Consider the following 23,453-nt stretch of genomic DNA (forward strand, 5'->3'; position numbering starts at 1 on the left):
GAGTAATTGAAGTGGTTTTTATGCTGCGTGAAACTGAAGGAATAGAGTAGGGAGAGAGAGGGAGAAAGTGAGAAAGAGAGAAAGGTGGGAGAGAAAGAGAGAGATTGTTGTTCTATCAAGGACTTCATATACACAAAGAGCAGTTAAGCACTCTTGGTGAAAGCTGTATAAGGGAATTGAAGCTTGAGTTTATACACTATGTTTGTAATTATACCAACATTGGGTCACCTGGTGGGAATTTGATAACAATCTCAACAACGGGTAGCACCTCCTTTGTTAGCCCAGTTCAGCTGAGGTATTAGTGATGAGATTAATTCTGTTGGCCACAAAATGACCTGTAGATCTTCCTGGAGGAGATTAATTTGATTTATAAATTTAAAGCTGAACAATATAGTGTTCCTTCTGTACCACAGGAGGTTGGTGGCACCTTGATGGTGGGGAGGACGGGTTCATGGTAACGCTGGAGCGGAATTCAAGTAGAATGGTATCAAATACATCAAACACGTTTTCCATGTGTTTTATGTGCCATTCCATTCAGCCGGTCCGTTCAACCATTATTATGAGCCGTGCCTCCCCTCAGCAAAAGAGCCTCCACTGTTCTGTAATCTTGTCTGTGTGGCTAACAAATCAAATCCATACCAAACCTTATTGACTAAACAGTAGAGGAGAAACATAAGTGTAAATTTTTAGAGTTGAACCAGTCTGTTAACACAGATACCAGTGGGGAGAACAAGTATTTGATACACTTGCCGATTTTGCAGGTTTTCCTACTTACAAAGCATGTAGAGGTTCTAGTTTTTTATCATAAGGTACACTTCAACTGTGAGAGACGGAATCTAAAACAAAAATCCAGAAAATCACATTGTATAATTTTTTAAATGTAATTAATTTGCATTTTATTGCATGACATAAGTATTTGATCACCTACCAAACCAGTAAGAATTCCGGCTCTCACAGACCTGTTAGTTTTTCTTTAAGAAGCCCTCCTGTTCTCCACTATTACCTATTAACGGCACCTGTTTGAACTCGTTACCAGAAAGACACTCCGTCCACCACACTCCAATCAAACAGACTCCAACCTCTCCACAATGGCCAACACCAGAGTGTAAAGTGGGACATTCGGGATAAAATTATAAACCTGCACAGGGAAGGCTAGGTAGGATACGCAGGACAATAGGCAAGCAGCTTGGTGAGAAGGCAACAACTGTTGGCGCAATTATTAGAAAATGGAAGTAAGTTCAAGATTGACGGGTCAATCACCCTCGGTCTGGGGCTCCATGCAAGATCTCACCTCGTGGGGCATCAGCCAGATCATGAGGAAGGTGTCGGGATCAGCCCAGAACTACGGCAGGGACTCGTCAATGACCAGAAGAGAGCTGGGACCACAGTCTCAAGAGAAAACCTTAGTAAAGACACCATGCCGTCTTGGATTAAAAATCCTGCAGGCGCACGCAAGAGTCCCCCAAGCTCGGCCAGCGAGATGTCCAGTCTGTTAAGTTTTCCCAATGACCATCTGGAGGATCTAACAGGAGGAATGGGGAGAAGGTCAGTGGTCTGATGAGGCAAAAAATAGAGCTTTTAGTCTAAACTCCACTCGGCCGTGTTTGGAGGAAGAAGAAGGATGAGTACACCCGAAGAGACAACCAACCAGTGGAAGCATGGAGCCGGGAAACATCATTCTTTGGGGATGCTTGTGGTTGGACGGACGACTGCCACCGATGAAGGGAGGATGGATGGTGCCATGTATCGCGAGATCATGGCCAACACAACCTCCTTCCATCAGTAAGAGCATTAGATAGGTGGTGCAGCTGGGTCTTCAAATGACAACATCCGCAACACACAGCCAGGGCAACTAAATGGCTCCGTGAAGAAGCATCTCAAGGCTGTCCTGGAGTGGCCTAGCCAGTCTCCAGACCTGGAGTCCAATAGGAAAATCTTTGGAGGGAGGGGAAGTGCCTGTATTGCCCAGCGACGGGCCCGGAAACCTGAAGGATCTGGAGAAGGTCTGTGTTGGAGTAGTAGGCCAAAATCCCTGCTGCAGTGTGTGCAAACACAATGGTCAAAGACCTACAGGAAACGATGATCTCTGTAATTGCAAACAAAGGTTTCTTGTACCAAATATTAAGTTCTGCTTTTCTGATGTATCAAATACTTGGCCCAATGCAATAAAATGCTAAGGAATTACATAAAAAATCATACAATGTGATTTTGGATTTTGTTTTAGATTCCGTCTCTCACGGTTAAGTGTAATCCCCCATGATAAAAATTACAGACCTCTATATATAGCAGCTTGTAAGTAGGAAACCCTCAAAATCGGCAGTGTATCAAATACTTGTTCTCCAACTGCATAAACTATCACTTTAAATGCCAGTATGTAGGTTCACTAGCAGTCCCACCCCACCAGTCGGAGCAGTAAATGGATCCCTACTGTGTCAATGGTAATTGCACAGACAGGACTACCAGGTTGGGCTGAAACCAAGGACACATTATTCCCACATGGCAGGGAAAACAGATCCAGGGTCTCTGTGAGGCTGGGACAAGAAAAACAGAAAATAATTTGTTTACATGCACCCATGCAGATAAACTCAAACATATGCAGAAACACATACACACACCTTTGGACAGCGTCTCTCTCCCTTGCACTGTTCTTCCTGGCATTCAGCAGCGACTGATGGTAGTTACAGCTGCCTCTGCGATGTCCTGCAACATGATCAAAACCAGGGGATGACCCTCAAGTGTTCAAATCACTGTAATAACAACCTCACGTTTATCTCCAGAATATGTCAGACACGGACTTGACTCCAAAAGATGTTATACCCTCAGGTATTTACAGACTGAAGCAGCGTAAGTTAGCTATCTGAGCTGCTGTGGTGAGTTGTCCAGCTGATAGCAGCTACTAGAGGTCAGGATCATGACTGAAGGCTAGCTGTGCTAAATCACTTGAACTGCTGGAGATCTGAATAGGGAGAAGAGAATGATTTTTATTTAGTGTGTAGTATTGTATTATTTAGTTGTAGAGGAAGGGGCAGGAACATGTTGAACTGGAGTACATTTGGATATTCGAAAATTGACAATACTAACTACGTGGCTCAGTTGGAGATAAGGGCCTTGCAACGCCAGGGTTGTGGGTTCGAGTCCCACGGGGGACCAGTATAAAAATGTATAGACTCACTAATGTAAGTCATATGGAAAGAGTGTCTCATAAATGACTAAATTGTAATGTAAAAGCCAAGAAATAAAAAAGAATGTTTCCTCATCAACTGCTTAGCTAGAATGAAAAGGAACAGAACATAACATGAGCTGAAGGTGTAAAAGCCAGTTGATACTGATCTTCAAACTGTAGGTGAGATCGACTCTCATAATGATAAACTGTAACTGACCCAAAGCAGCAGAAGAAATCCCTTAAAATTGGACTCTGTCATAAATCAGGATCATAATATTGACTTCCATTTCCTTGAATGTCACTGGAGGGTCAATTCACAGTCCAACTCCACAGGATAACCAAACATCGGAGATCCAATATTCAAACATCTTGCTAAGGCTTTTTGCTGGTAATCCGGGAGGAACCAATATAAAAAGATACTCAAGATTTTGTATTACCTAATGCAACATTAATTAGGACTGTAAAGAGATTAATACATTTTTGTCATTTAAGGTGAATAAAAGCAACTTATACCACTGGTTGTCTCCTCAACCACACAGGTGTTGTGTCTGCAGACAAGTCAACTATTGTTCTTGGGAAGGAGAATCCATCCTTGAGTGGTGGAAATGTGGAGAAATTCTCTATCGAGTAAAAGACAGAACATGGACCAAAATGTATGACTAAACATGAAATATCCATTCTGAAACCGTGTGAGATCCAAGGAATAGTGTTGTGGACTCTGAAATGAGATAGGTTAAGAGTGTGTAGTGGTGTGTATGTGAATGGGGGGGTTGTGGTGTGAGATCCAGGGTTAGGTATAGTGTAAGTGTGTGGATTTACCCTCTGAACAGGGTCTCTCCGGTCCACTCATCGAGAGGACAGATACAGTCTCCACTCTCCAGCTCCCACCATTGATACAGACCAGAGGAGGGGGTGTGTGGTGAGAGTGGTGGTGGTGGTGGAGAGGTGGTGGTGGTGGTGGTGGGTGGGGTGGTGGTGGGTGAGGTGGTGGGAGTAATAAGTGGGGTGGGGTAGGGGTAGAGGGTGGGGAGGTTTAGTAGATAGAGCTGAAGTGACAAGAAAGAAGATAAGAAGAGGAGGGGAAGGGGAGGGTGGGGTGGGGGGTGGCTGGAGTAGTTGAATGGTACAGGTTGGCAGAGGATGTGGTGAGATCCCCTGAGAGCAAAGAGACTGCCCCAAAAATATATATATACACCTCAGTAAACCACATAAGCCAGGGTACAGAAAATCAATTACAATACAGCTGGCAGATGATCCAAGTGTTGTTCCAGTTTGGCTGTTTGTTAAGCAGTGTAGAAATGTTTTCTTCTGTAATTTATGAGATAATTAGTCATTATCACTGGCAATAAACGGTAGACATGTGATATGCACTACACTGTTAACAACTGTATCTGAGACCTGACGGTAGCTCATATTCACTATATAAACAAACTGCATAAAGCAGAATCTAAATGATGTTACCAATGGAAATAAAGTCTAAAACAATGTCTTTATTGATGCTATGGTAATCCCTTGCAGGCAAACAGACAAAACATAATTCAATCATTAACTATAAACAAAACTTAAAAATTCAGTAAACCAAACTAAAAACAGTGAAACAATCATAAATTGTAACGATTGATAAATAAAATGTGTAATACATTTGTGCACATCAAGTGGAAGAATTTTCCTAGACAATTCTCAATCATACGAGAAACTAAACAACAGCATCATACACTGATTATACCAAACAGTAGGAACACCTTCAAAAAAAATTTTTCAAGTTGTAGCGCCATACCTAAGACTCGATGCTGTAATATCTGGCAAAAGGTGTTTTAACAAAGTACTGAGTAAAGGGTCTGAATACTTATGTAAATGTATTTGATTTTATTTTTGTTATTAATTAGTAAAAATGTCCCAAAACCTGTTTTTGCTTTGTCATTATGGAGGATATTGTGTGTATATTGATGAAGAATTTTTAAAAAAGTCAATTTTAGAATAAGGCTGTAATGTAACAAAATGTGGAAAAAAGTGAAGGGGTCTGAATACTATCCGAAAGCACCGTATGTCAAGGTGGAAAGTGCATGTGAATTCTTAATGTTTGTCCACTCAGTGTACACATCTGAACATCTTAAATCACCTGAATAAATCAAATATAGAGCAAGTCTTACCTGCTTAGCAAAGACAGCCATAATCCATTAGCTCCTTCATTTCTGCTGTTTCCAGGCATGCAGTGAAAGCAGACTGAACATTATTAGGATGTCTGTTGGTCTTATGCTGCTCTGTTCTTCACCTGTCAGGACCAGTCAACCAATAGCATTACCCTTTTCTATGCAAAACATTCTTGGTTGCAGCTGGGAAGGTACAGAACATGTTTCTGGTAAACAGAAGCAACTTTTTTCCACTAGAGAGCAGGTGTAATTAGATTTTTCTGATTAGAGGGGAATTTTTTTTTTTGAAAAAGCAATGGAACTGGCTTGGAGGTCAGGATTAGATTTTGAGGGCACTAGACGGTAGACTTCTCTTGAACAAGGTTTCCCAAACTCGGTCCTGGGGCCTCCTAGGGGTGATGTTTTGTTTTTGCACTAGCACTACACAGTTAATTCAAATAACCAACTCATCGGCTCAAGGTTTGAGTTATTTGAATCAGCAATGAAGTGCTAGAACAAAAACCAAATGAAACCTGTTCTAGGCATGGGTACTATGCTGAGGTACATGTAACACAAAGCTCATCGATACTGAGAGTAAACAGTTCCAATGAAAGGCACTTGTTTCTAAAGGAACCATGGTAATAGGAAAGATGAACCCAACTGCAGAGATGACAAATGGTGCCTTTACATTTGTTGTGATTAATTCATGTAATTAATGAAATAGACAATAGATGCAAAGCTGCCGCAGCATACCCATTTTATTGTTATTTAACAATGTACATGTCATTTAGAAACAATTGAATTGTTGAGTACTGTCAACATGAACATGTGCATTGACACCAGCACACAACCATATGGACTCAATCTGACCACTCTGCTCTTCCCTTCTCTTAACCCTTTCCCTGTTCCTTTACAGTTCTGGAAGGCTCCTCTCATTAAGGCCACATCATGCCCTGACCTAGTCATGGGTACGTCCCAGATCTCCTTCCTCCTGAAGTGTACAGTCCTTCACTACTTCACCCACAAATCTAAAAACATTGGATTCACCACCGGGAACATCTCCATAGCCCCGTAGATGAGCGGCGCTATGCAGAAGAGCCCAGCACTGATCATGGAGATCACCAGGTAGCTGATGTTGTTTTTGGGCAGGGCCATGAAGCTGAAGAGGGAGGGGATGATACTGGAGCAGGTAGGGGTACTCCCCACTGGTAGGGAGCAGCCACCACGCTGTGGGACACCAGGTTCAGCTGGGTCACCGTCACCTGGGCAGCTAAGAGGAGCCAGATCATGTGCACATAAAAAGGGGGCAGACGAGCCATGTCAGCCCTTCACTCAGTGTTACCAGTCAGTGTACATCCTGAGAACCCTCCGCTGATGCCAAACATGAGGGATGGTTCGTACTGACAACAGCTCACTGAGATGTGTTCACTTACTTTGACTCTAACCCGACATGCAAAATAAAAGTATGCAAAATAGAAGTATACAGTCTGTTGCTATTTGCAGTCCAACCAAGGTGCATGGCCCTAATGAAGGCTCAAAGGCTGAACTCATTGTTTTTAATAATAAATAAACACTTTTATTGAACTGTCACTTTTTTGGCAAAATGTATAGTAGTTCTCCAAGAATGTAGCCCTATATAACTATAATATGCCATTTAGCAGACGCTTTTATCCAAAGCGACTTACAGTCATGTGTGCATACATTTTTACGTATGGGTGGTCCCGGGGATTGAACCCGGGACCACCCATTAATAATAAAGAGACACTTTTTATTGAACTGTCACTTTTTCCCTATAATTGTGGGCAAAATGTTTAGCAGTTCTCTAAGAATGTACCCTAAATGAACCTTATGAAACAAATGAACCTTGAATTCTTGAAATTAGACATGCAGTCTATAAGCGAAAGTGAATATGCTAAAAGTGTTTTTATAAACATCTCTACCTATCTGCACATTAATGAGGAAGACCGGTGAACAGTTTAGATGGACCATTCCACTATCCATAAGAAATCCCCCTTTAGAGGGAAGACTATTGGCGCCACAACATGGCAGTTGAAGGTAGAGACAGAGGAGGCTTCGTCAACATCTAATCATATTTTATTTGTCACATGCTTCGTGAACAACAGGTGTAGACTAACAGTGAAATGCTTACTTTGGGTCCCTTTCCAACAATGCAGAGTTAAACATCAAAAATAGACATAGTGACAGAAGGAATAAATACACAGTGACATGCATACTTCAATGCATTGAGACTTACTAATGGTGGGAATGTGATACACCGCTGGGTACCTAATGAGTAGTGAGGTTGCAAAATTCCAGTAACTTTCAATAAATTCCCTGGTTATCCAAAAATCATGGTTTGAGGATTCAGGATTTCCTGCTTATTCCTTCCTGACACAGGGAAACCTCCAACCAGGATTTTGGGAAAACCATGTAATTTATTGTAAATTCATGGACTATTGCAACCCTACTAAGGAGATATCCTAACTGTCATATGTAGTGACAATAATAGTGCCTGTTGAGGTAGAGGAAAACCAAATCATATGTAAATAAGAATTAGTATAAACTCTACATCAGACTTTGTTTGAGGAGCACAACGCAGATATACAGTACAGTGTGAACTTCATAATTCCTGATGACATCAACATCACACCTTTAGGTCACAGTCATTCTTTAGGCAACTACTGTACTCTTGTTTTTCCTAGGTCTAGTTTAGGCTAGTATCGATTGGATATGGGCCCGCGATCCCATTCAATCCGGCCCAGAATAATTCATTTCATTCTTCTGATTATTTTTATTATTTTTATCTCAAACGACAGTGAAATGACTCAAACCAAATCGAAATTGTGTTGAAATGATAATGGATCAACATTTATAGTCTCTTCACTCTGCCCAGCTTGCTAAAAGTAATCTTAACAAAACCTAGACATTCAGGCAGCCTGGAAAATTCCAAAAGTGCTGGATAGAGGACTATCTTTAGCAAATGTTGACTGTGAGGAAGTATAATATCTAAAATACATCGCTGTCGGCTCACCTGACAGGTACTCGCCACCCTGTGCCTTCTATGGAGCCGGACGACACTGTAATCGCTACTCCTTCTTCCAAGCGGGCTATCATGTGCCTTTTACTGAGGAGTGGCTTCCGTCTGCAGGGATGGTTGTCCTTCTGGAAGGTTCTCCCATCTCCACAGAAGAACTCTGGAGCTCTGTCAGAATGACCACCGGGTTCTTGGTCACTCCCCTCACCAAGGCCCTTCTCTCCCAATTGCTCAGTTTGGCCAGGCGGCCAGCTCCCAGAAAAGAGTCTTTGTGGTTCCAAACTTCTTCCATTTAAGAATGATGGAGGCCACTGTCTTCTTTGAGACCTTCAATGCTGCAGAAATGTTTTGCATTCTTCCTCAACCTTTCATACCTCCCTCTGACATGCCTTCTTTCTTCCTCAGCATTTCATACCTCCCCATGACATGCCTGGTTTAGTCCTCATCCTTTCATACCTCCTTCTGACATGCCTGTTTTCTTCCTCAGCCTTTCATACCTCCCTCTGACATGCCTGCTTTCTTCCTCAGCCTTTCATACCTCCCTCTGACATGCCTGCTTTCTTCCTGAGCCTTTCATACCTCCCTCTGACATGTCTGTTTTCTTCCTCAGCCTTTCATACCTCCTTCTGACATGCCTGGTTTCTTCCTCAGCCTTTCATACCACCCCCTGACATACCTGTTTTCTTCCTCAGCCTTTCATACCTCCTTCTGACATGCCTGGTTTCTTCCTCAGCCTTTCATACCACCCCCTGACATACCTGTTTTCTTCCTCAGCCTTTCATACCTCCCTCTGACATGCCTGCTTTCTTCCTGAGCCTTTCATACCTCCCTCTGACATGCCTGCTTTCTTCCTCAGCCTTTCATACCTCCCTCTGACATGCCTGCTTTCTTCCTGAGCCTTTCATACCTCCCTCTGACATGCCTGCTTTCTTCCTGAGCCTGTCATACCTCCTTGATCTCTGGCTGGCAAACCCTCTCATCCTTGCTGTCCCGCAGCATCAGAGCCTGACCTGCTTTGTTGCCTTGTACTACCACAGATGTAATTGGCAGCTGGAGCTTGTTGCCTGAGCTATATAGGCTGGTGGAGCAGAAGCTTTGTAGCCCTTTCCTGCAGTCAATGACCAAAAGTGCCCTCTTTGGCCTCATGGGTGGAATGTTATTAATCATTTCATAATTAATACGTTTTTCATTTTATGAGGATGAAAATCTGGTGTTTCTATGTCAAACAGTTTTGTTATATTTCAGTCTTCTGTGATGTATATAAAGTGTAATATTAGATGGAAACTCAAAATGGCATAGATTTCAACTCTGTATCTGGCATTGTACAGGTGTCTTCTTTTTTAAGCCCATAACCATGTGTGTGTGGTGTATACTTTTGTTTGAAGGTAGATTTGTTACCAACCAAGAATCACTCTGTGTGACCCTGATTTAGCCCACTGCAGTAAAAGGTTCATACATTTTAAGTGCGGCCTTGGTAAAGAAACGAACGTGGCCCGCAGGGAAAAATTATGTAGTTTGACATCCCTAGGCTACACTGTCTAAAGATATTTTCTGGGATATTGTGTAAAGTAGTGTAATTTCTCACAAAAAATACTGAAACAAACATTCGATTCAAAGAGAATAATCACAGTTTTATTCAAAACAGTTATATTTCAAAAACACATACAGTATGTATATACAGTATGTGCATAGCCAAAAATCCTTGGACAACACAACTTCTGAGGGAATTTCAGTAAAAATACATTGATACAAAATGGTGTGTATTATTCTGTATATTATAGGAAATAGTGGCGGTATATGAGATATTTACAACAGAGGTTAAACTTGCAGCCCATCAGTTAGATGTCTGTGAGGAACAAGGTGGAAATGACAGATCAGTGTCCTGCTGTGTGTATGATTCTACTTTTTCACTTTGCTCGCCTCGCCATAGACTGAACCTCTTGGTGTGAAGAGGGATCCCAGCGCTAGAGACAGATTTCAAAGCACTTGACATCTTTTTCTTGACAATTGCTGTTCTTGCTGTGAACAGAATGAAAACCTGCAAGCCCTGTGGAGCGAAACAAAACACAAAGACATAATCAAGTATTTTCAGGAATAAACACGTACAAACAAAAGGTAGCGTTTCTATAAAGAGCAGCATCATTTATTAATGTTTAGTAGGTGTCTAGTTTTCAATCATGTCTGGATTCTGTGGTACAATAGTACACTAGTCTTTATATTTAACATTTTAGTCATTTAGCAGACTCTCTTATCCAGAGCGACTTACAGTAGTGAGTGCATACATTTACTACCTGAGTGGTGGTGAGTACACAGAATGAGATGTTGAGTATGGTGTACATGGTCTGGTTCTGTGTAATGAGCAACAGATAGCCCAGGATCCAGGAGAGACCGAGCACTACAGCCAGAGAAAAGCTACTGAGGAACTTCTTCTTCATCGATGTGTGTCTTGTACTGGGAAATATAACCAACATGCTTATTAGATTGCTGTCATAGACTGCTGTAATGCTGTGGTATAAGAACATTATGCTTCCAATGACTGAGTGGGTTAGAGAATGGTGCTCATCAAATTGTATGATTTGCTTACTAATGACTGAATTAATAATTTAAAAAAGCATGCATTTTATTTATAAAAAGTTTTAATTGAAAGACAATACAAAATTAACAAGCTCATTAGTAGGCATTTAAATCAAGACTGATCTTAATGACTACAACGTTCTACTTTGTGCCCCCAAAATGCCCCCATTAATGTTACCTGGTTATATGTGGGTTGGTCTTGGATGTGGTAACTACAAAATATACCAACACCACCATGTTGAAGATAAGCATGAACGCCACAGGGATCAGGAACCCCCAAAACATTGGCAGCTTGAAGTCAAAGTTCCCCTCTGGATCGAGGGCAGCAAAGCCAGCAACTGAAAGGTCAAATGAATGAGTTAGAGAGTGGGACTATTTGACAGACAAAACAGGACACCAGTGATTTGAATAATGTGGTATAAAGTAAACATGGTGGGTGGCATAAGTAAACAAGAAACCTTTCAAAACAATGGATCATTCTTTTAGTTTTTTACAACTTTTTAAATTGCTCTTTGCCATCGTTAAAAAGGATGTAATACGAACATTGACAGGGGAAACCTTTTACAGTATGAGTTATAACATTTTATACAGCAATTGCCCCACATATATATTGGTAGTACAGTACAGTATAATACAATAGAGTTCAGTTCAGTTCATGTGAGCGATATCCATCACTTCCAGCTCGTGGCATCAGCCAATCAGACTGTTCCCATGCACCCCACACTCTGCCCATGCACTGACCATGCACCCTGTGATTGGTCAGATGCTCCAAGCTAGCCCAGCACTGGCTAGTCGGGTCCGCTGCATGCACTTTCTAGCGTATCAGTATTAGCCGGGCCTGAACTGTGTTTTTTCCAGTGTCAGAGCGCGGGTAGACATGTGTGCATGGGATGCGTGATTACAAAAATCATCCCTATGTGCATCTTCTCCTGTGTGTGAATAAAGTTCCTGTGTGTGTTAACTCTTGGACTGCCTTACTCCTCTCTCACCGGGGGCGGTATCAGTGGGTCACAAACCAGGAAATACAGTGAGGGAAAAAAGTATTTGATCCCCTGCTGATTTTGTATGTTTGCCCACTGACAAAGACATGATTTTAATGGTAGGTTTACTTGAACAGTGAGAGACAGAATAACAACAAAGAAATCCAGAAAAACACATGTCAAAAATGTTATAAATTGATTTGCATTTTAATGAGGGAAATAAGTATTTGACCCCTCTGCAAAACATGACTTAGTACTTGGTGGCAAAACCCTTTTTGGCAATCAGAGGTCAGACGTTTCTTGTAGTTGGCACCAGGTTTGCACACACATCTCAGGAGGGATTTTGTCCCACCCGTCTTTGCAGATCTTCTCCAAGTCATTAAGGTTTCGAGGCTGACGTTTGGCAACTCGAACCTTCAGCTCCCTCCACAGATTTTCTATGGGATTAAGGTCTGGAGACTGGCTAGGCCACTCCAGGACCTTAATGTGCTTCTTCTTGAGCCACTCCTTTGTTGCCTTGGCCGGGTGTTTTGGGTCATTGTCATGCTGGAATACCCATCCACGACCCATTTTCAATGCCCTGGCTGAGGGAAGGAGGTTCTCACCCAAGATTTGACGGTACATGGCCCCGTCCATCGTCCCTTTGATGCGGTGAAGTTGTCCTGTCCCCTTAGCAGAAAAACACCCCCAAAGCATAATGTTTCCACCTCCATGTTTGACGGTGGGGATGGTGTTCTTGGGGTCATAGGCAGTATTCCTCCTCCTCCAAACATGGCGAGTTGTGTTGATGCCAAAGAGCTCCGATTTTGGTCTCATCTGACCACAACACTTTCACCCAGTTCTCCTCTGAATCATTCAGATGTTCATTGGCAAACTTCAGACGGGCCTGTATATGTGCTTTCTTGAGCAGGGGGACCTTGCGGGCGCTGCAGGATTTCAGTCCTTCACGGCGTAGTGTGTTACCAATTGTTTTCTTGGTGACTATGGTCCCAGCTGCCTCCCGTGTAGTTCTGGGCTGATTCCTCACCGTTCTCATTATCATTGCAACTCCACGAGGTGAGATCTTGCATGGAGCCCCAGGCCGAGGGAGATTGACAGTTCTTTTGTGTTTCTTCCATTTGCGAATAATCGCACCAACTGGTGTCACCTTCTCACCAAGCTGCTTGGCGATGGTCTTGTAGCCCATTCCAGCCTTGTGTAGGTCTACAATCTTGTCCCTGACATCCTTGGAGAGCTCTTTGGTCTTGGCCATGGTGGAGAGTTTGGAATCTGATTGATTGATTGCTTCTGTGGACAGGGTGTCTTTTATACAGGTAACAAGCTGAAATTAGGAGCACTCCTCTAAGAGTGTGCTCCTAATCTCAGCTCGTTACCTGTATAAAAGACACCTGGGAGCCAGAAATCTTTCTGATTGAAAGGGGTCAAATACTTATTTCAATTTATAACATTTTTGACATCGTTTTTCTGGATTTTTGTTTTGTTATTTTGTCTCTCACTGTTCAAATAAACCTACCATTAAAATTATAGACTGATCATTTCTTTGTCAGTGGGCAAACGTACAAAATCAGCAGGGGATCAAATACTTTTTCCCCTCACTGTATGTTGAGCCGGGTCGCTCAAGTACAGTATAGTACAATACAGTACAGTATAGTAAAGTATAGTATAGTAAAATACGGTATTGACTCACAATTCCTCCTGCCTGTAACCCAGTGGATCATCCACTCTATAACTAATTCCTAAGGTGAGGGCCACCACAACCGCAGGCAGTCCTAAAAGACAGAGAATGTTGTTGTTATGTCCTGGTAGATTAGCATGCAGACATATACAGATTATATACTACACATACATCCTCTAAAGACATAACATCACCATACAAGTTGCTTTGAAGTTCTATTTTAGGCTAAATAAAATATAACCTAGCATTCATTTTGGTTCAAGGAGCCCAGGGCTAATGCCAGCCAAAGCTTCTGAAACAACAAAATATTTTATTTTTCTCCAAGCTGTCCTACCCCATCCGATGGCCACGGTACAGGCTGTGAAGTGTGATGGGCTGGTGGCCAGGCTGTTTCTGATCATCAGGAAGACATGTGTGGCGTACAGCGTGTTCCAGTTGAACGTCCCCAACAGGAAGTACTGCAGCAGGACTGTGACTGCAGTACAGGGGGCCTCTGTCCCGCTCTGTGTGTGTGTCAGACGGGGGGAGAATGTTGTCCTCCTGTATTTCCAGGTTTCTCCAGCTGTTTATGAGGGTTGTCCACTCCCAACACGAAGAGGAGGGTGAAGATCAGGAGACACACGCAGACGGCTCACTAAGAGGACAGTTGGGTTGGTTTTGCGTGATTTCCTGGGGATAGGTGATAGACAACACTATGTTAGGGGAAGTTAGATCCCTTGCTATGGATGTGTTGGTTCATTAATAGTGGGTTTCATAATGGTTTCACCTATCAAGTCGTGTTGGATCAGACAAAGGGCTTCTTTACACTATTGAGATGCACCCAATTTGTTGAATTGGTTCTGGAATACTGTAGGATCTTACCGGGTCACGATCTGGAATGTTATTGTATATTTAGAATTGGTTCTGGAACCATGTGGGATCTTACCTGGTTGCAATCTGGAATGTTATTGTATATTTAGAAATGGTTCTGGAAGCCTGTAGGATCTTACTTGGTTGCGATCTGGAATGTTATTGTATATTTAGAAATGGTTCTGGAACCCTGTAGGATCTTACCGGGTCACCATCTGGAATGTTATTGTATATGTTGAATTGGTTCTGGAACCCTGTAGGATCTTACCTGGTTGCGATCTGGAATGTTATTGTTAAACTCAACCCTATGATGGACATGGAGCATCCCAATGTGGTGATCCAGTTTAGAACTTCAGCGTATTTAAAATCATTCCTGAATGACTGTAGAAAGAAAAGAAAAAGAAAAATTCAACACTAAGTTTGTCACAGTCATACTGTATAAAGTCATCTCCCTCATGTGTCTGGATATGCTGATGTAAACTATAGGTCAGCGGTTCCCACACTAGAGGTCGCGACCTGATGTGGGTTCGCCTGATATGAAAATGGGATCGCAGGAGAATTTTCAAAATCATTAAAAAAATATATATATATATATAATAGTAATTTGTATAAAATATTATAATATTGTCTTTGTATCTCAAAATCATTGTAATGTGGTTAACCTTAAATCTAAATGAAAATTATTCAAATCTAAAACATAAAATTCAACCAGAGAGCAAAATTCAACCAGAGAGCGCCCTTAGATCGTGGGAAAAGGCCGCACTTGACAGCTCCACTTGAATCATTCCCACTTAAGATGACCACATTTAAAATACACAAATACGGGACAACAGGATGATTTTGCGGGACAGTGTAACCTACCCTATACCTAATTTAGAAATAGGCCAATGTATCATCGCTGTCAATTGTGAATGATAATTCTTCACGTTTTATTTTTTTGCCCGCACTATAAAAACGGTTATGTCGGTCTGCTAATACAGGACTAGTAAAGGCCCAATGCACTACTTTAGTGAAAATATGTATTATTATTATTTTGTCATTGTGATTTTTCAGGAGGTGCTGCAGCACCCTACTTCCCACTGCTATGATTATATCTTTCAGTCTAATGTGGCTGTTTACCTACTTTTCTAGCTCTTTGTAAGTAGTTAGGAGGCCTAATTATGAGATATTGTTGAACTTGCAGCCAATCAATTAGATGTTTTATACAATCTGAGAGTAACAAGGTGGAAATTAACTGTCATGAGCGCAATGTGACTGCAAGAGACAGGTTGGAATGTCTGACTGAAATACTGGACAAATCAAACGTTTTTTCTACAATTGGTGGCGTTTGAATTTGTTGATAAAATGCGGGACATGATTGTTTAGTTGCGGGACAAAGGGCCAAAATGCGGGACTGTCCCGCACAATCTGGGACATGTGGTCACCCTATTCCCAGGTGAATGGCTAGGCCCACTACAGAATGAAACCACACACTATTTCAGAGATATTACCGCCACAATCAATATGGTGAAAACAAGGTGTGGGGGATACCGAGGCGCAGAAACACTAATCAATACCTTTGTCAGATAACACTGTAAAATGAAGAATTTATGCTATAGCTAGCAATCCAAATGAAACCTACAGAACCACTCAAATACTCCCCAGCTTTTGCTTTCCAAATGGACGTTAGTTGTGAGGGCCGAGATGCCCATGCATATTATTTTGTTCGCTACCTGTCGGGGGGATGCTATTCACGAGGACGTATTGTTCTGTCTCACGATTCTCAAGCATGAAACTGTACAGAGGATGCGCTGCATGGCTATACTGTAGAAAAACAGATTCCATGGTAACGAATGGTAAAAAAAAAAAAAAAAAAGACCTGACTTTCTGTGTAATGAAAAGAAAATGTGTCTCCTTCCCTTTGTAACTGACATATTTGGGAAACTGAACGAACTGAAAGCAAGCATGCGTGGGGAAATACAAAAACATTCTACAGGTGAGTGACCGAATCAGTGGATTCAGAGGAAAGACTTCTTATTGGAGAGAAATCTGTTTGACTGTGATCCTGCCTCAGTTGACATGCCTGTAAGTGAAATCGAAAGCTTATCGAGCCGTCATATGACCGAATAATGCAGATAACGCATTTTGGTTCCTCACTCAAAGGGAATACCCTGCCGTCTCCTTCTGAGCATTAAAACTCATGGTACCCTTTGCCCGCTAATATCTGTGTGAGGCTGGATTTAGTGCACTCGTCTGCATTAAAACCAAATATCGATCCAGGTTGGAAGTGACAGCAGAGATGAGGTGCACACTGTCAACCACACCCCCTGACTTTGAGAAGCTCCGACGCGACATGCATCATCACCATCTCATTAGAGATATTAATGTCAGACCACGTTGCTATTGACTGTCATAGCCCCACATTAAAAGTATGTGATGATGAGTTGAGAATACAATCAGAAATACTGTTAGAATGTTTTGCAATTAACTGTCATAATAAAAAAAGTAAACATAGGCTCTTAATTACAAAAAAACTAATTCACATGTTTGGGGTCATGAGAGTTTTCAGATGGTGACGTGGGCCAAAAAAAGTTTGGGAACCCCTTCCATAGGTCAAAGTGTGGTCAGTTAAAGGGAGATGAAGGCAGCTAGCTACTCACCATAAGCACAGCGAAGTTAGTGGTGTGATTACAGAAACATTGCAGGCCGTCTTCTGAGTGGTTGACTTTGGAGCAGCCATAGGTGCTCCAGTCTTTCAACGTGTAGTTCCACCACACGCAGGCAAAGTCATAGAGGGAGGCGTTGGGGACAGCCTGAGAAGTGAGAACAGAAACAAACTCACTGTAAAATGGAAAACTTAGATCAGGGGTGTCAAACTCATTCTAGTGTCTGCTGGTTTTTGGTTTTTCCTTTCAATTTAAGACCTAGACAATCAGATGAGGGGGAGTTCCTTACAAGGGAGGAGCGAAAACCCACAGCCACTCGACCCTCCGTGGAATGAGTTTGACACGTGACTTAGATAATGGAAAACTTCCCACTACGGTTCCCAGAGAATTTGGACCACTATGTGTTTATTGAGTCCAAGATAAATCTTACTGTGGGCTTGAAGAGCATCTCAACATGCAACCCAGACACTTGTCCCAGGTTAGCAGAGATGACCCTTCTGCTGGTTCCTGAAGAAGCTGTGAATGCCCTGGACCTGAAGAACCGGTCGTTTTGGTAGAGCACAAAACCAATGGAGTAGTTTGTGTTTTTATTACGTAAAACTGAGTGGAGTGAGGGAGAAAGAGAGAGTGAGAGGGGGAGAGAGAAAGAGAGGGGGGGAGGAGAGAGAGAGAGATTGGTGTTCATCTCAGGACTTCCTATACATGAGTAGCTTGACTTTGCCTTGTAGACCTATCGTGGAAGACACATTACTTCTCAATAGTTCACTTATCCATATCCCATGTGACTCAATTTGGCATTGCTGACCTGATTTTGGCGACCACAACGAGTAGTTAAGTGCTCTCGGTGAAAGCGCTACAAGGAAATTGAAGCTTGAGTATATATACTGTTTGCATACCAACATTGGCTCACCTGGTGTGGAATTTTATGACAATCTGGACATCGGTAGCACCTCCTTTGTCAGCTATCAGTTCAGAGGTATTGGTGTTGAGATTAATTCTGTCGGCCACAAAATTACCAGAACTTCCTGGAGAAGGAGATTAATTTGATTTATAAATTTAAAGAGGAACAATATAGTGTTCCTTCTGCACTTGTCCGTAGTACAGGCCTCCTGTAGCTCAGTTGGTAGAGCATGGTGCTATTATGAAAAATGTATGCACTCACTAACTGGAAGTCGCCTGGATAAGAGCGTCTGCTAAAATGACTAAAATGTACAACAAATCCAGTCTGTCAACACGGATATAAACTATCACTTTAAATGCCAGTATGTAGGTTCACTAGCAGTCCCACCCACCAGTCAGAGCACTAAACTGGATCCCTACTGTGTCACTTGGTACTTGGACAGACTGGACTACCAGGTTGGGCTGAACCACCAAGGACACATTATTCTGCTGGTCCAGGGAAAACTTCTCCAGGGTCTCTGTGAGTCTGGGAGAGAAACACAGAAACACATTAGTTTACATGCACCCATGCAGACACGCACAGACACACACACATAAACTCAAACATGAGCAGAGACACACACACACACACACCTCTGGACAGCATCACTCTCCTGTGTAGTCTCCCCACTGGCATTCAGTAGCTGACTGATGGTAGTTACAGCTGCCACTGCGATGTCCTGCAACATGATCAAAACCAGGGAATGACCCTCAAGTGTTCAAATCACTGTAATAACAACCTCACGTTTCTCTCCAGAACATGTCATAGTCACAACTTGATTCCAAAACATGTTATACCTCTGTGATATTTACAGACTGAAGCAGAGTGTTAGCTATCTGAGCTGCTGTGGTGATGTTGTCAGCTGATAGCAGCTCTGGTTGGGAGGTCAGGATCTGAGTAATGAAGGCTAGCTGTGCTAAATCACCTGAACTGCTGGAGATCTGAATAGGGAGAGAGAATGATTTTTATTTATTTTATTTCTGTATTGTTTTTCAACAGAACATTGTATAAGTGGTAGCAACATGCTGACCTGTGAGTACATTGGGATATTAAAATTGCCAATACTAACTATGTGGCTCAGTTGGTAGAGAATGGCACTTGCAACGCCAAGGTTGTGGGTTCAATTCCCACACGGCAAAAGTATGAAAATGTATGCACTCACTACTGTAAGTCGCTCTGGATAAGAGCGCCTGCTAAATGACTAAATGTAAAAATAAAATGTAATCTAAAACACAATAAATAAAAAAAGAATGTTCCTCATCAACTGTTAAGCAGAATAAAGGAACAGAATACATGAGCTGAAGGTAAAAGCCAGTTGATACTGATCTTCAAACTGTAAGATCGACTCCTCATAATGATAACTGTAACTGACCCAAAGAAAGAAGAACGCAAAATCGAGACTGGTCATAAATCAGGATCATAAGAATATTGACTTACATTTTCTTGAATGCCACTGAGGTCAATTCACACTGCAGCTCCTGAGGAGGACCAAACTTCGGAGAGCCAGTGTCATTCAAACATCTTGCTGAGGCTTCTGGTAATCCGGCTGGAGGAACCAAGACAAAAAGATACTCAAGATTTTGTGTTACCTAATGCAACATTAATTAGAACTGTAACAGATTAATACATTTTTGTCATTTTAGGTGAATAAAAGTAACATACCACTGGTTGTCTCCTCACCACACAATTGTTCTGAATAAGCAGACCAGCCAACCGTTGTTCTTGGGAAGGATAAATCAGCAATGATGGTGGAATTGCAGAAATTCCCTATCGAAGTAAAATGCATTTCAACATGGACCAAATGTATGACTGCAAACATGAAATATACATTCTGAATGTGAGATCCAGGGAATAGTGTTGTGGACTGTGCATGTGACATCCAGGGTTAGGAGTAGTGAAGTAGTGTGTGCTGTGAATGTGAGATCCAGGGTTAGGTATAGTAGTGTAGTTGTTTAGTCTGGAATGTGAGATCCAGGGAATAGTGTTGTGGACTGTGCATGTGACATCCAGGGTTAGGTATAGTAGTGTAGTGGTGTGTACTGTGAATGTGAGATCCAGGGTTAGGTATAGTAGTGTAGTGGTGTGTACTGTGAATGTGAGATCCAGGGTTAGGAGTAGTGTAGTGTGAACGTGAGTTCCAGGGTTAGGAGTAGTGAAGTGGTGTGTACTGTGAATGTGAGATCCAGGGTTAGGAGTAGTGTACTGTGACCGTGAATTCCAGGGTTAGGAGTAGGGAAGTGGTGTGTACTGTGAATGTGAGATCCAGGGTTAGGAGTAGTGTACTGTGACCGTGAGTTCCAGGGTTAGGAGTAGTGAAGTGGTGTGTACTGTGAATGTGAGATCCAGGGTTAGGTATAGTAGTGTAGTGGTGTGTACTGTGAATGTGAGATCCAGGGTTAGGTATAGTAGTGTAGTGGTGTGTACTGTGAATGTGAGATCCAGGGTTAGGTATAGTAGTGTAGTGGTGTGTACTGTGAATGTGAGATCCAGGGTTAGGTATAGTAGTGTAGTGGTGTGTACTGTGAATGTGAGATCCAGGGTTAGGTATAGTAGTGTGGTATTGTGGAGTGGAGTCTGAATGTGAGATCCAGGGTTAGGTATAGTGTAAGGGTGTGGATGTACCCTCTGAACAGGTCTCTCCGGTCCAATCATCAGGACAGATACAGACTCCACTCTGCAGCTCACCACCATTGATACAGACCAAAGGAGCAGTTGTGGCAGTAGAGGTGGTGGTGGGGAGACTGGTACTGGTGATAGGGATAGAGGTAGGGTAACCAGTAGTTGGAAGTCCAGTAGCATTTCGGTAACCAGTAGTTGGAGGGTCAGGGGTTAAAGGGGCAGCAGTAGCTGGAGTAGTTAAGTCAATGGTGGTTGGAACGGCAGAGGATGTGGTGAGATCCCCCTGTAGCAAAGAGACTGCCCAAAAAATTTAAATAACTCTGTAAACCACATAAACAAGGGTACATAGTGTCAGTTGCTATAAGCTTAGGATATGATCCAGACTGTTCCAGTTTCATTGTGTCTGCACCAGTGTAGAAATGTTTTCTACTGTACTTTATGAGAGAAAGAAGTCATTATCACTGCCAATTAACAGTTGATAGCAAAGGCTACTCTGTTATCAAATGTATCTAAGACCTGACAGTAGTCTATTCACCATCAAGTGTCTGCATAAAAAAAAGTCTGAAACAATGTCTTCGTAGACACTAACATATCCTTCGCAGCAAAAGGACCAAACATCAGTCAATCGCTGACTAAAAACTCAACTTTAAAATCCATAAACCAAACTGTAAATACTCTAAGGTCACATATTGGATATAATCAATAGATAAGTTAAATGCATCTACATCTTTGCACATCGTAAGTGAAAGCAATTTTCCTACACAGTTCTCAATCACACAAGAAAATTAACAACAGCATCATACACTGAGTATACCAAACATTAGGAACACCCCACCCCCACCCCCCTTTGACCTCAGAACAGCCTCAATTCATCAGGGCATGGACACTACAAGGTGTCGAAAGCATTCCACAAGGATGCTGGCCCATGTTGACTCCAATGCTTCCCACAATTGTGTCAAGTTGGCTGGAAGGTTGGCGAATCATTCTTGATACACACGGGGAAACTGCTGAGTGTAAAAAACCCAGCAGCGTTGCAGTTCTTGACACAAACCGGCACCTACTACCATACACCGTTCAAAAGGCACTTAAATATTTTGTCTTGCCCATTCACCTTCTGAATGGAACACAAACACAATCCGTGTCTCAACTGTCTCAAGGCTTAAACATCCTTATTTAAACTGTCTCCTCCCCTTCATCTACATTGATTGAAGTGGATTTAACAATTTACATCAATAAGGGATAATAGCTTTCACCTGGATTCACCTGGCCAGTCTATGTCACGGAAAGAGCAGGTGTTCTTAATGTTTTGTACACTCAGTGTACATCTGAACATCTTAAATCACCCTGAATAAATCAAATATAGAGCAAGTCTTACCTGTAGCAAAGACAGCCATAATCCATAGCTCCTTCATCTCTGCCATTTAAAGACATGCAGTGTAAGAAGACTGCACATTATTAGGACGTCTGTTGGTCTTATGCTGCTCTGCTCTTCACCTGTTACAGAGACTGCAGTGACATGCAGATACCAGTTAATGATTTACTATTGAAATTAAGGGGAAAGTACTGTACATTGGCTCCAACACAACCTATGTTGTCAACAGGATCAGTAAAGACAATGACACAAATTCTTTGAAAATAGATCAGGTATGACAGGATGAATAAAATGGATACACATGGATGGATACTGTGAGACCAGCCAACCAATAGCACTGCCCTTCTCTATGCAAAACATTCTTAGTTTCAGCTGGGAAGGTACAGTACATATTTTGTTAAACAGACCAACTTTTTTGCACTAGAGCATGTGTAATTAGATTTTTTAAAGCAATGAAACTGGCTTGGAGGTCTGGATTAGGATTTGAGGGCACTAGAGGGTATACTTCTCTAGAATAAAGTTTCCTAAACTCGGTCCTGGGGTAGGAAGTGAGTTTCACAAACTGGGTGTGGGTAGAAAATTCCACTTAAAGCCCCCAAAAGGCTAGGGCCGGCTCTGGCTGCATGTGTGGGAGCCATTGCGGCCCTCCTGATGAGTTCAGATTTGTTGTGGTCCCCAACCCTATCAAAGTTGTCCATCACTGGTCTAGTGGGAGTTTCTACCATATTTATTATTCCATACCCCCGTAGATGAGTGGAGCTATGCAGAAGATCATGGAGATCAACAGGTAGCTGATGTTGTTTTTGGGCAGGGCCATGAAGCTGAAGAGGGAGGGGATGATACTGAGCAGGTAGGGGTACTCCCACTGGTAGGGAGCAGCCACCACGCTGTGGGACACCAGGTTCAGCTGGCTCACCGTCACCTGGGCAGCTAAGAGGAGCCAGATCATGTGCACATTAAAAAGGGCAGACGAGCCATGTCAGTCCTTCACTCACTGTTACCAGTCAGTGTACATCCTGAGAACCCTCCGCTGATGCTAAACATGAGGGATGGTTCGCACACAACAGCTCACTGAGATGTGATGACTTACTCTGACTCTAACCGACATGCAAAATAGAAGTTTGCAGTCCAACAAAGGTGCATGGCCCTAATGAAGGCTCAACTCTTTGTTTTTTATAAAAAATAAACACTTTTTATTGAACTGACATTTCTTTCCCTATAATAGTGTGCAAAATGTATAGCAGTTCTCTAAGAATGTACCCCTAAATGAACCTTATGAAACAAATGAACCTTTAATTCTTGAAATTAGACATACATAAGGGACAGTGAGTATGCTAAAAGTGTTTTCATAAACATCTCTACCTATCTGCACATTAATGAGGAAGACTGGTGAACAGTTTTGATGGACCGTTCGACTACCCATAAGAACCCCCCCTTTAGATGAAGAGTATTGGCGCCACCACATGGCAGTTG

General features: G+C 42.3%; 1 protein-coding gene and 1 long non-coding RNA gene across 2 annotated transcripts in view; both read right to left on the reverse strand.

The window, feature by feature from the left end:
- Positions 1 to 10,147: 10,147 nt before the first annotated feature.
- LOC121547831 (adhesion G-protein coupled receptor G7-like) overlaps positions 10,148 to 23,453 on the reverse strand; it is a 49,164-nt gene continuing 35,858 nt past the window's right edge. The window contains exon 14 of the mRNA XM_045219704.1: positions 10,148 to 10,373. Within this exon, the coding sequence (XP_045075639.1) occupies positions 10,161 to 10,373 (213 nt within the window). The 3' untranslated portion in view covers positions 10,148 to 10,160. The remainder of the gene's footprint in view (positions 10,374 to 23,453) is intronic.
- LOC123488978 lies at positions 17,973 to 19,448 on the reverse strand. The gene is made up of 5 exons (XR_006660363.1): positions 19,427 to 19,448; positions 18,787 to 18,930; positions 18,583 to 18,668; positions 18,342 to 18,475; positions 17,973 to 18,074 (listed from the first exon to the last, which is right to left on the reverse strand). It is a non-coding gene; the product is annotated as an uncharacterized LOC123488978 (long non-coding RNA).

The sequence above is a fragment of the Coregonus clupeaformis genome, unplaced genomic scaffold (assembly GCF_020615455.1).
Source record: "Coregonus clupeaformis isolate EN_2021a unplaced genomic scaffold, ASM2061545v1 scaf2641, whole genome shotgun sequence".
Classification (NCBI taxonomy): domain Eukaryota; kingdom Metazoa; phylum Chordata; class Actinopteri; order Salmoniformes; family Salmonidae; genus Coregonus; species Coregonus clupeaformis.